Below are 12,764 nucleotides of genomic sequence, written 5' to 3' on the forward strand. Positions count from 1 at the left end.
AGAGTTTTTTTAAGGCAAATAAGTGGAATGTTATGCAATGGCCAAGTCAATCACCTGACCTGAATCCGATTGAGCATGCATTTCACTTGATGAAGACAAAGTGGAAAATGCCCCAAGAAGAAGCAGGAACTGAAGACATTTGCAGTAGAGGCCTGGCAGAGCATCACCAGGGATGAAACCAAGCGTCTGGTGATGTCTATGCGTTCCAGACTTCAGGCTGCAAAGTATTAAAAAGTGAAAGTTTGATTTTGGATTGTTTAGTTTGTCCCTTAAAAAGTGTGAGGCACATATAAAAACCATTCCTCCAATTTGGATGCAAATGTCGTCAAATTAAAGCTGAAAGTCTGCAGTTAAAGCACATCTTGTTTGGTTTGGTTCATTTCAAATCCATTGTGGTTGTGCATAGTGCCAAAAATGAGAAATTGTGTCAATGTCCCAATATTTATGGCTGTATCTCTAGACAGATTTGGCAATGTGTTCTGCATACACGATGCCCAATAAGCTGCCACAACTGAGCAGACAGTTAACATGTGCTCAGACAGCTGCTTTGTCAATCATAGTCAGCGGATCGCCCGTACACGTATCACGATGCGTTGCACAGCAGACATGATATGCTGGTACACACTGGCTGATGGACCAGCGATATATCGGCTGTTCAACTGAACAGCCGATACATCAGCCTATATGCACAAAGCACAACATGGGTGGCTGTTTTATGTAAACGCTGATTTACCAAGTAAGTAAGGTAAAACGGAAACCTTTTATTAATCATCCCCTGAATTTTACCATAGGAACATTACGTTTGATACCAGATCCTGGGTCTGACTCGGATTTGTGATCTGAAAGTGGTATACTGTAGGTAAACCCCATGGTCACCTGGTAATCTCTCTGTTCTACTGTCACTAAAGGGGGAATTTACTAAAGGTGTGTACACACGTACAGATTTTCTGTCTGATCTATCTGGTGGGAACAAAAACCTGGAAATGTATGGGAGCAAATGACAATCAAAAAATTGTTCCCAAACACTTGAAAACAGACAGTGATCAGTCAGACAAATTGTTTTAATCATTCTGATACAACAAATGTATCAAAGCATATATTTTTTTTCTGTTTTCCTGCATTTGGGTGGAAATCTTTGATTGTCATATGCTCCCATACATTTCCAGGTTTTTGTTCCCACCAGATAGATCAGACAGAAAAATCTGTGCGTGTGTACACACCTTAAGATGGGAGTTCTATTTCAGATGAGATGTTGCTATGGACAACCAATCAGCTACTAGCTATCATCTTCTAGAAGGTTCTAAATAAATAAGAAGATTGTGTCTGGTTGCCCAAAGCAACATCCCATGTGAAATACAACTCCCATTTTAGTACATTCCCCCCCCCCCCCCCCCCCCAAGATGTTTGCTACAAACTGATGTTTAGAAAAGACATGAAACAGATACATGCTAGCCTAAAGCTGCAACAGTACCAAAATGCAAGGACACTTCAATTAAGTAATACAACAATACAATGCTGGTTTTGTGCAACATTGGAAAACATATATGTGAATTAAACCCTCAAAAACAAGCGCAAACAATAATTACATGTAATTCAGGTAATGCCACATTAATTATTTCCTGTATAAGCCCTACCACAGGAATTTCTTAAAACAGCATGTGATGGTATTTGCGGAGAAGGTTGCCAACCTACAATGTCTAATGCAGGCTATAGTCTTCTGGTAGCAGCAGTTCCTGATAGAATTCTGCATTTCTGAGATGTGATGTCTATTATGGTTGCATGCATTTAGTTATATATTACAGTAATGGAACACAAGAACAAGTGGAGCTGGACAACAACAGTGCATGCTAGAATACATAGCTACTGTACTTATAGCACTAGCAATACCGAACCTGCAGTGTCCCAAATGGAGATGTTGTAGGGTCCCCACTGCTTAAGGTAGAAAGCTCCCCCAACTGTGCTGACTGTGTCCTGGAACCTCCTCTCCATGTACCGGTGCAGGAGGGAGGTTTTCCCCACGTTCATATCCCCCAGAAGCACTATCTTCAGGTCTGGTTTCTTCATCATGTTGCCAGGGAGTCAGGAGGCAGCAGAACCCCAGATCCAGGTGATGATGCGTAACAGTGAAACGGGCGCCTAGGGGCCAGCGTCCATGCAGTGTAAGGAGCTTTATAGCCCCATCTGCCCCCTTTAGAGAGTGAGACCAGGTATGGGGGCGCCCTGGTGACACATTGCCCCCTAACACTGTGCTCTTGGTAAGTACATAGATAGTAAGTGACCGGGGGTATCACTGCCGCTACATCTGCTGCTGCACTCACACTTCTGCAAGTTCTGCAAAACTTTGCTAACTTGGCAAAACAAGGACGGGTCGGGATAGAGAGGGGGCAGGAAGTCAGTTCCCTCACCGCCCCGCCCCGTCCCTTGTCGGCCCCGCCTCCTCACATAATAATGAGCAGCAGCCGGTACATGTACGTATATCGCGTTGCTATGCGCTCTCCCAGCCGGCGGGGGGCAGCAGCGAGCACTGCCTTGTTATTACCTGAGTGTGCCAGGGGTGTCGGCGTAACAGCAGCAGGAAGTGACAGCGCTCCCTCCCCCGCAGGTGACTCAGACGCAGCAGCAGCTGCAGCACCGTGTGACCGAGTGACGGGGAGGGGAGGCGGCACCCGGAAACAGCTTCTCTCGCTCGGCCGATACTGACGGAGCACACAGGGTAAAAGCAGAGCCGTCACTGCAGCCCGATCTCCCGCACTCAGCCGCCGCCATGGCCTCCTTCATCTCCGTGCCGCTGAAGAAGACGTCGGAGGTGGAGCTGGTGAAGCCGCTGTGTAAGTTCATCCAGAACACGTACCCGCCCGGGACCGAGCAGGCCGAGTACTGCCGGGCGGTGGAGGAGCTGGGCAAGCTGCGGAAAAGCGCGGTGGGACGGCCGCTGGACAAGCATGAGAGCTCGCTGGACATTGTCATGCGCTACTACGACCAGCTCGCTTCCATCGAGCCCAAGTTCCCGTTTGCGGAGGGCCAGCTCTGCCTCACCTTCACCTGGAAGGATGCCTTCGACAAGGGCTCGCTGTTCGGGGGCTCGGTGAAGCTCGGCCTGCCCAGCCTGGGCTACGAGAAGACCTGCGTGCTCTTCAACATCGGGGCCCTGGCAAGCCAGATCGCCTCCGAGCAGAACCTGGACAACGACGAGGCCATGAAGGCCGCCTCCCGGTACTATCAGCTGGCCGCCGGGGCCTTCTCCCACATCAAGGACACCGTGCTCTCAGCCCTGAACCGGGACCCCACCGTGGATATCTCCCCAGATACGGTGGGCACGCTGAGTGTCATCATGCTGGCCCAAGCCCAGGAGGTATTCTTCCTGAAAGCCACCAGAGACAAGATGAAAGATGCCCTCATTGCTAAGCTGGCCAGCCAGGCCGCAGACTTCTATGGTGATGCCTACAAGCAGTGCCAGTACAAAGATGCTCTGCCCAAGGAGGTCTTCCCAGTGCTGGCTGCCAAACACAGTATCATGCAGGCCCAAGCTGAGTACCACCAGTCTGTCCTTGCCAAGCAGCAGAAGAAATTTGGGGAAGAGGTGGGCAGGCTGCAGCATGCCGCAGATCTGGTAAAAAATGTGTCCTCCAGGTATGACGAGTATGTCAGTGTCAAAGACCTGTCAGATAAAATCAGCCGTGCCCTCACTGCTGCAAAGAAGGACAACGACTTCATTTACCATGACAGAGTCCCAGATTTAAAAGATCTTGATCCTATTGGAAAAGCCGCTCTTGTGAAACCAACTCCTGTTGCATCCCCGATGAGCCAGAAATATAGTGATCTGTTTGAAAAGATGGTGCCTTTGGCAGTGCAGCAGTCCCTCAGTGTCTACAATCAGAGGAAAGCCGATCTCATCAACACAACCATTGCTAAGATGAGAGATGCTACAACTTTATGTAATGGGGTACTTGCTTCTTTAAATCTTCCTGCTGCTATTGAAGATGTATCTGGTGATAGTATCCCCCAGTCCATTTTGCAGAAGTCAAAGGCTGTAATCGAGCAAGGTGGTATCCAGACAATTGACCAGTTAATCAGAGACCTTCCAGAACTTCTCCAGAGAAATAAAGAAATTCTTGATGCATCGCTGAAGTTCTTGGATGAAGAGGAAGCTACAGACAATGAGTTAAAAGCAAAGTTTAAGGAAAGATGGCAAAGAACACCTTCCAATGAACTTTACAAACCCTTAAGAACTGAGGGCAACAATTTCCGTAGCGTTTTGGATAAAGCAATTGGAGCAGATGCCGTTGTGAAAGAGCGTTACCAGTCTCAACGTGAAGCTATTTCAATCTTGTGTAAGGGAGAAGCAGACCTCAATGGAGCAATTCCTTCTGCCAACCCAGCAAAAACCATGCAGGGCAGTGAGGTTGTGACCACATTGAAATCCTTGCTAGCCAACTTAGATGAAGTAAAGAAAGAAAGAGAGCAACTGGAAAATGATATCAAGTCTGTCAATTTTGACATGACCACCAAATTTCTGACTTCTTTGGCACAGGATGGAGCCATTAATGAAGAGGCTTTATCTGTGACTGAGCTTGATCGCATCTATGGAAGCTACACTGATAAAATGCAGAAAAACCTGGCAAAGCAGGAGGAAATAATCAGCAATATTCAAGTTTCCCACCAGGAGTTTTCAAAGATGAAGCAATCCAACAGTGAAGCGAACTTAAGAGAGGAAGTTTTGAAAAAACTGGCTGCTGGGCATGACAGCTACATAGAGCTTGTGGCTAATCTGAGAGAAGGCACAAAGTTTTACAATGACCTCACTGAAATCCTGTTGAAGTTCCAAGGAAAGTGCAGTGATATTGTGTTTGCACGGAAGACAGAAAGAGATGAATTGCTGAAGGATTTGCAGCAAAGTATAGCCAGAGAACCAAGTGCTCCTTCAATGCCGGCCATACCCAGTTACCAGAATGCAGCACCCACTCCTGCTGCTACTGGAACTTCAGGCACTCCAACACCAGCACCAAGAAATGTCTACACAAATAAACAGCCCCCAGCACGTCCTCCTCCACCAACCATTCCTGCAAGTGCTCCAGCTCCTATTAGTGTAGCACAAAATATGAATCCTGCAGCACCGGGTGCCTCTGCCCCTGCTCCCTCACATCCCCTTCCTAACGCTGTACCTTCACAGGCACAGGGTCCTCCATTCCCAACCTACCCAGGATATTCAGGGTACTATGGAATGCCTATGCCTGCTGGTTATAATCCATATATGTATGGCCAAACCATGCCTCCCTACTTGTATCAACCCCAGGCAGGTCAGGCCCCTTACCCAAATCAGCAGCCTGGTTTTCCATATCCCCAGCCACCTTTTTACCAACCTCAGTAAGAAGTGCTTAGAAAAAACATGCTATAAGGTAACTAAAAAAAACAAAACTTTCACAGGCATTTAGTGGCCTATATAAGAAATATAAAACTCCCTAATCTGTCTTGAGCTCTAAGAACAGTTTGAGTTCTGAGTGCACTAAGCTGTTTCTGCCTGCATACCTTTCAGCGTGATCAGAATGAAAATATGACTCATAGTTTTGCCTGACAAAGATGATCTTACACTGATCTGGGGATCCTTTGATAAAGTACACACCCCCGGTATCACTATGCTTTCATATATTAAAATTGGGGTGTTTATTTTTTTTCCTTTTTATTTTTACTCTTTATTTCTTTAAAGTTCAGTTATTGTATGCAATTTTGTCTATTAATCTAAAAGCCTTGTAAATCATAATGAAAAATAAACCTAAAAAAGCACAGCAGAGCTTGAGAATGTTAATCTAAGATGTATAATTGAAATATAGTTTATAAAACAATTGCTACATTTTGCAAACTATTTTTGTTTTGGCTCAATTTATTTTTTAGACCTATTATGTGGAGCTTGTATGGTACAGCAATAATCTTTTTGTCCAATTGCAAATTGTCCTTTCCTTAACCCTTTGAATGCCGACATCTGTGAGATGTTCAAATCTGCTAAAAATGGCAGCGTCGCTCGCATTTGTTATATAAATTCAAATTACAAGCCTAGATTATCATCTCTATATATGTCTAGTGTCATAGGTCTCAAACACTGCCATCTGCTGGCAGAGAGTGAAACTACATCTTTCTCACACATGCACAAACAGAAGGTAGCAGACTAGCTTTCAAAGCTTTTGCTTCGAGTGGGCTTACTAGTATTTTTTAAATGAGATAAACATCACAGATCCTTATGATGAATTAAAATGTTTGCTTGGCAATTTTAACTTTTCACAAATTCACTTGGCACTCAAAGGGTTAATATTCAGCAATTATTTAGAGATAATGAAAGTGGTTGTAAAACCTAAAAGTTTAACGACCAATACTGATCTAGCTCAGTATGAAAAGCTGTTCTGACATTCATAAATGTCACCGTGGTGACGATACTTGATATGTAACCATGCACTTTAACTCTGCAATCTTTTGTGCTGTAATTACCCACCCAGAGGTGTGGCTTACACAAGGAACTGTTTCTTACAGACGTGTTTATGTGGTGACTAGAAACTTATTACCAATGCAGGCCTAATATTTGTTTTAGTAACATGATATAAACAGCAAGCTAGATGTTAGCAATGTATAAAGCAGTTTTGTGTCCAAACTTAGATTTTTAACCGTGGCCTCATAGGGCTATGTACAAAAATCCACGGAGCTAGGGCACATTCTTATGAAATTTCTGGTATTTACACGCCAGTACAATGGCAACTCGCACCCCTTATGCAGTGGTGTGTTAATTGTATTTAATCTGTCTTTTTACAATGGTGAAGGAAAGTTTTAAGTGTGGGGAAACAAATACCTTTTGCCAGCATAATCGGTGGAAGGGCATAACTTCATTCAATATTGTGTTTTGTTAACCCTTTGACTGCCAACATCTATGTGAGATGCGCACAATACTGGCTAAAAAAAGCCAGCGTTGCTCGCATAAATATAAAAAAATGTGTAAAAAAAAAAAAAAAAAAAAAAAAGTATTTCCTCTATAAGGTATACATTACAAGTCATTCTGATGAATACAAATGTTTGCTTGCAATTTTAACAATTTTTACACATTCACGTGGCACACAAAGGTGTAAGGCTCCCATCCATTTAGTCTGACTTGTCAGAAGGACAAATCGGACTTGATTGTCATGGCAACTCTCTGGGAGGGGTCACACACAATTAGACATATAATGTGCCAGTTTTGCACGTTATAAATCGCATGCAACTCCCAGGGAGCTGCAGGGGGCGGGGGACACAGGCGAGGGGAACAGAGAGCCAGGCAGGGGGAGCAGGGAACCAAGTTGCAGGAAAAGGGGGGGGGGGAAAAAGCCCATATAAATGAATGGGAAGCTGATTGGCTGAGAGCTCTCTCAGCCAATCACTGGCTGCCCATTCATTTGTATTGTCATTTTTTTTTTTTTGTAAGTCAGCCCGTTGGCCGGCTTCCTGTGCCCGCCTCTCTGTTCCCCCTCCTGCTGCTTCTGTGTCCCTTACCTGGCTACGAGCTGCAAATAAGAGTTAGCTAATCTTATGTGCAGGTGGTCCGACCTCTTGACTAGTCAGATTTCGTGGCCCGATCCATCTGAATCGGGTGAAATTGGGCCCAAAACGCATAGTGTATGGGGGCCTTTAAGAGAGAGCTTTGCATAAAATTTTGTCAGATCTAATTTATTCTACTTTTATTGTACTGTTAGCCCTTTGAGTGCCAATTTAATTTGTCAAAATAGGTGTGAAAATGGTCAAGCAAACTTTTTTTTATTCCTCACAATGACCTGTAATGTGTACCTTTTTTATATAGGAAATATAATCTTTTTTTCTTACACAACTTTTTTTTTTTTTTTACTTTATATAACAAATGTGGATGACACTGGCATTTTTAGTGGATATTTTGCACAACACTCAAAGATGTTGTTACTCAAAGGGCTAAGGCAAAGGTCAATTTGCATGTGTTTAACATCCGATGCGTGTCCCATGCGCGTTGGAGCCAGAGAACGTCATTGCTGCACCAAGAAACCATCGGATCCCGCAGCAGGGAATGGGAACGCAGGCGGCTCAAGGGAGATTGGCTGCGAGTTCTCTCAGAGAAGTCGCAGTAGGGGATTTATTAATATGCACACCATCCCGAATACCCCCTGCTATGCAATGTGGTTGTTACTGCAGTGTTGTAAGCATTGGCTGTAGCTGTTTGTATAGGCAGAACATTTGAATACCAGGATCTAATATTTTATGTTCACTCAGAGCAAATCTGCTGATAACCACCCAGTTTTCTACAGTCTGATCTTCTAAATTTGGGACCAATGTGAGCATGCTTCAACCAGTACAGTATCATTTTCAGCCATATTTATACTTGCCCAGGTAATGAAGCAAATAGACCTGGTAAGGTGATTCATATATTGGGGTAACGCATGCCTACGGTAAGTGTCACATTTGATGTCTGTTTTACTTCTAGTTACCTTGGTATTTTTTTATTTTTGGGGGTTACTAATAATAGACTCTGATATACATCCTGCAGCACATAAATTGTTGCAGAACCTGAAACCCTACCTTGCTTTACCTACTGAGACTGACTGTTCTCTGTCTTATGACAGAGGATGCCCTGCAGACATTACATGACCATCTGTTTCTAGGTAGTTTTTTGTTTGTTTTGTTCTTTTACTGCTTTTTTAACAGTGCACAACATGCAGAAAGTATGTCAATTGGCACAAATTAGTGTAAAGCTGGCCATACATCTACAGATTGATTGTCAGATTGGGCTGGTTGGAACAAAAACCTGGTCAAATCTGAGTGACAGTTTTTGGCAGTTTTCCAGCATTTCAAAGCAAATGGTTACCTGTCGTTTGGAACAAAATCCTGGTAATGGATGAGAGCAAACAGCCAGATCTGACAATCGATCTGTAGATGTATGGCCAGCTTTACTTTACATATTGCATCGCACAGCACATAAAGTCTGTGCAGCTTTTTGAACTAGCTTTGGTTCGCATTGCGTGCAAATTGCATGCGATGTAGTTCAAAACGCACACAAATATTGTACCGTGTAAGACCACCTTTTACTCCTATTTAACTTTACATGTTAACGCTTAAAACCGTATGAAGAGGGTGGACTTATTTACTTATTGGTTTATTACATTTTAGGGAGATGTATCCATTAGCTTCTAGCCTTCCTTTAATATAATTAATGTAATGCTATAAACTGAAGTTGCTATGGATAACTTCCTCCTTGTCTTTGTCTGATACATCTCCCTTATCTCTGAATAAAGTGAATGCTCGGAGCATACTGGTATAATATGTTACTGATGCAAAATGAAATGGTTCACAGTGCAGAGTATATTTACATACACGTAAAACACACTTCTTTTTTCATATGTGTCCCTTTTTAATTTTGGATGCTCAAATTATAAAGCACTGCATATAATATTTAACAGAAGACTGGCAGCATGATCTTGCCATGAATTAGGATGCTGGCACTGGAGTAATGCTGATATGCCGAATGTAAGTATGCTGGGGTAGGTTAGGTCAGTTTGGGGAAAGGAGGGTTTAGTGTTAGGTTGTGGGGGAGGGGGTTATGGGGTAAAGGCCCCTATACACTAGCCGATTTTGGTCAGATTTCGGTCGGATCTGGCTGAAATCGGACCAAAATCGGCTAGTTTTGATGTCCCCTCATATCCGATGCGCGGTCTCGTGCGCATCGGATCTGCGTCGGGTGGTCGGACCTGCTGCACGTCCGACTTGGGACCTAGTGGGGCGGCGGTGGAGGGAGCAGGGGGGGCTGGGGACGCTGCGGGGGACACAGGCGGCATAGAGCCGGGCAGGGGGAGCCGGGAGCTGTCAGTACTGAATAAAAAAAAAAGCCCATACAATGAATGGGCGGCCTGTGATTGGCTGAGCGCTCTCTCAGCCAGTCAGCAATTGGCTGAGAGAGCGCTCAGCCAATCACAGGCTGCCCATTCATTGTATAGGCTTTTTTTCTAGCACTGACAGCTCCCGGCTCCCTCTGCCCGGCTCTATGCCGCCTGTGGCCCCCGCAGCGTCCCCAGCCCCCCCCTGCTCCCACCAGCAGTCCTGCTCTGTAGCCCCCCCTGCTCCCCGGGTTTTTTACATGTGATAAATCGAGACGATTTATCACATGTGAAAAATGGCACATCAAGTGCCAATCTAATCAAGCTCCCCCGGGGAGCAGCCGGGGAAGTTGGGAGCGACTTGTCTTAAGGACAAGTCGCCCTAATGTATGGGGGCCTTAAGGCTGCGGGGGGGGGGGGGGTGTGTTGTCCTCTAGAAGGGCACGGAAGAACACTTACCCTCCTACACAGTGGTGTAAGTTAATCCTTGTTGCCACATAGCTCAAACAGTCAGGTGTTTGTCTTGAATGAAACAGGTCATGGGTTCTAATACAGGGTGTGACAATTGCAAAAATGATGTTATTAGCGGGAGTCATCCACAGCAGAGATATAAATGGCTTTCAATTAACTGATTCAAACTTGTAGGGGAAGAGAGGCGCCCCCTTGGGATCAGGAGCCAAGCAGGAGATGATTCCATTTTCGGGTGGCGAGGTGGGAAGTGCTGCAAAATTTGAAAATATATTTTAGAAAGACTGGCTGGATGCTGATTGGCTGAATTCTCTTAGCCATTATCGTCCAGCCAGTCTTTTCAAAATGTGTTTTCAAATTCAGCACTGCGCTTCCCGCCTCACCACCTGGCAAATAGCGCTACAAGCTCCCATCTGCCGCTGCATGGACGCTGCTTCCCGCCAACTGCTGCTGCTGCCCGGATCACTGCTGGCACACACCTGTGGATCGGACCAACACATTGCGGGTGCTAAAAAGCACCCACAGTGTTCCACTGATGGGTCCTATCCGATAGATTTAACGTGTAGCCTGTCCAACCTCCCTACTCCAACCAGATGCGCACAGGACTATGCATCGGGTTGTATGGGATGTTGGACAGGTCCGATTTGGGCCGATTTCTCACGTATCGGGTGAATTTGTCCCAAATCGGACAAGTGTAGGAGCACCTTAAGCGTTCTACTTAGATCGCTTTGAAAATGTCTTGAAATCGCCCCGTGTGTAGGCCCCATAGATTTGTTATTGCTAGATTTATCTTCATGCGAGAAATAGACGGCAAAATAAATTAAGTGGTACGACATATAATCGCATCACATGCCATACACCCGATGCACACCGATGTGATGCGATTTTAAATTGTATAAATCCCCTATACAATTTTTAATTGTATAAGCCCCCAAATGGGGGCTTACAATGTTAAATGCACCCCCACGCCACCCCCACTGAAAACGCCAACCCGAAGCGTGGCGAGCGGTGGCATTACGCGTCCTACGACCTTTTCATATATAGTGTGGCGAGCGCAGCGAACCACCAAGCCCGAAGCGTGGCGAGGGGACGCGTATTACTTTACATGTATTCCGCGTGCGCTCACCACGCTTCGGCCTCGGTGGCTCGCGCTCGCCACACTATATAAAATCAACTCCACGCCGACGTGGATAGTGGGGGTATGAAAAGGTCGGAGGACGCGTACCACCACCCCTCGCGGGCTCCCTCACCACACTTCGGGTTGGCGTTGATAGTGGGGGTGCTTTTAACGGTATCCTGACTATTTGTAGACAACAAGTAGATAGACAGCCATTAGGTCGACACCATTAGTTCGACAACTCAATAGGTCGACATGCTTTTAGGTCGACATACCATTAGGTCGACATGTCATTAGGTCGACACTGCCATTAGGTCGACACTGCCATTAGGTCGACAATGTCTAGGTTGACAGTCAAAAGGTCGACATGGTTTTTTTCACTGTTTTTTGAGCCGACATGTGCCGACAGGCGGTATTTCATGCCCTGCTATCCACTAGGGCGTGGTGGGAGAATAAAATAGTGTGCCGAGCTCAGCGAGGCACCGTGCCCGAAGCATTGCGAGCGAAGTGAGCGATGCAAGGGGCTGCGGTTCACTTCAAACTGTGTCCATGTCGACTGTGTCGACATTTCGTCCAAAAAAACAGTGAAAAAAAACCATGTCGACCTAGACACTGTCGACCTAATGGCAGTGTCGACCTAATGACCTGTCGACCTAATGACATGTCCACCTAATGGTATGCCGACCTAATGACATGTCGACCTAAAAGCATGTCGACCTATTGAGTTGTCGAACTAATGGTGTCGACCTAATGGCTGTCTATCTACTTGTTGTCTACAAATGGTCCCACATCCGCTTTTAACATACTAAGCACCCATCACGGTTAATTATCTTATAGGGGGCACTTTTAACATTGAAAAACCCATTAGGGTGCTTATACAATTTTAAATTGCATACCATTGTATATGTGATACAATGCAATGGTATACAATTTAAAATCGTATAACATCGCATCGCATACCATTGTATGCTTTATGGTCTGCGATGCGATGGGCGCCGTGCACAAACAAGTACCCCAGATAAACATATGCCTAAATAGTACCAGATACACATTTGCCCCCAATAGTGGAAGATACACATTTGCTCCCACGGTGCCAGGTATGACCCCACAGTGTCAGAAACTGGAATATCCCCATGGTGCCAGGTATGACCCCATGGGTGCTGGATATGCCCCCTCAGTGCTGGATATGTCCCCACAGTGCCAGAAACAGGTATGCCCCACAGTGCCAGCAATGAGTATGCCCCAAAGGGCTAGGTAATTCCCCACTGTGCCAGTTTCCCAGCAGCAGCACTCAATGTTGCTCCTGGGTAGAGGATAGTCAGGTGTCCCCC

The 12,764-nt window shown here is 45.5% G+C and overlaps 2 protein-coding genes across 2 annotated transcripts in view; one reads left to right on the plus strand and one right to left on the minus strand.

Annotated features, from left to right (window-relative positions):
* Positions 1-2,405, minus strand: part of RAB20 (RAB20, member RAS oncogene family) — a 33,136-nt gene extending 30,731 nt beyond the window's left edge. Inside the window, exon 1 of the mRNA XM_083168675.1 lies at positions 1,893-2,405. Within this exon, the coding sequence (XP_083024801.1) occupies positions 1,893-2,067 (175 nt within the window). The 5' untranslated portion in view covers positions 2,068-2,405. The remainder of the gene's footprint in view (positions 1-1,892) is intronic.
* A 103-nt stretch (positions 2,406-2,508) lies between these two features.
* Positions 2,509-5,860, plus strand: PDCD6IP (programmed cell death 6 interacting protein). The gene has a single exon (XM_083168674.1). It carries the CDS (start codon positions 2,765-2,767, stop codon positions 5,366-5,368), a length of 2,604 nt encoding a protein of 867 aa, XP_083024800.1. The 5' UTR covers positions 2,509-2,764; the 3' UTR covers positions 5,369-5,860.
* Positions 5,861-12,764: the final 6,904 nt, after the last annotated feature.

Source organism: Crinia signifera, chromosome 2 (genome assembly GCF_055691185.1).
Source record: "Crinia signifera chromosome 2, ASM5569118v1, whole genome shotgun sequence".
Classification (NCBI taxonomy): Eukaryota; Metazoa; Chordata; class Amphibia; order Anura; family Myobatrachidae; genus Crinia; species Crinia signifera.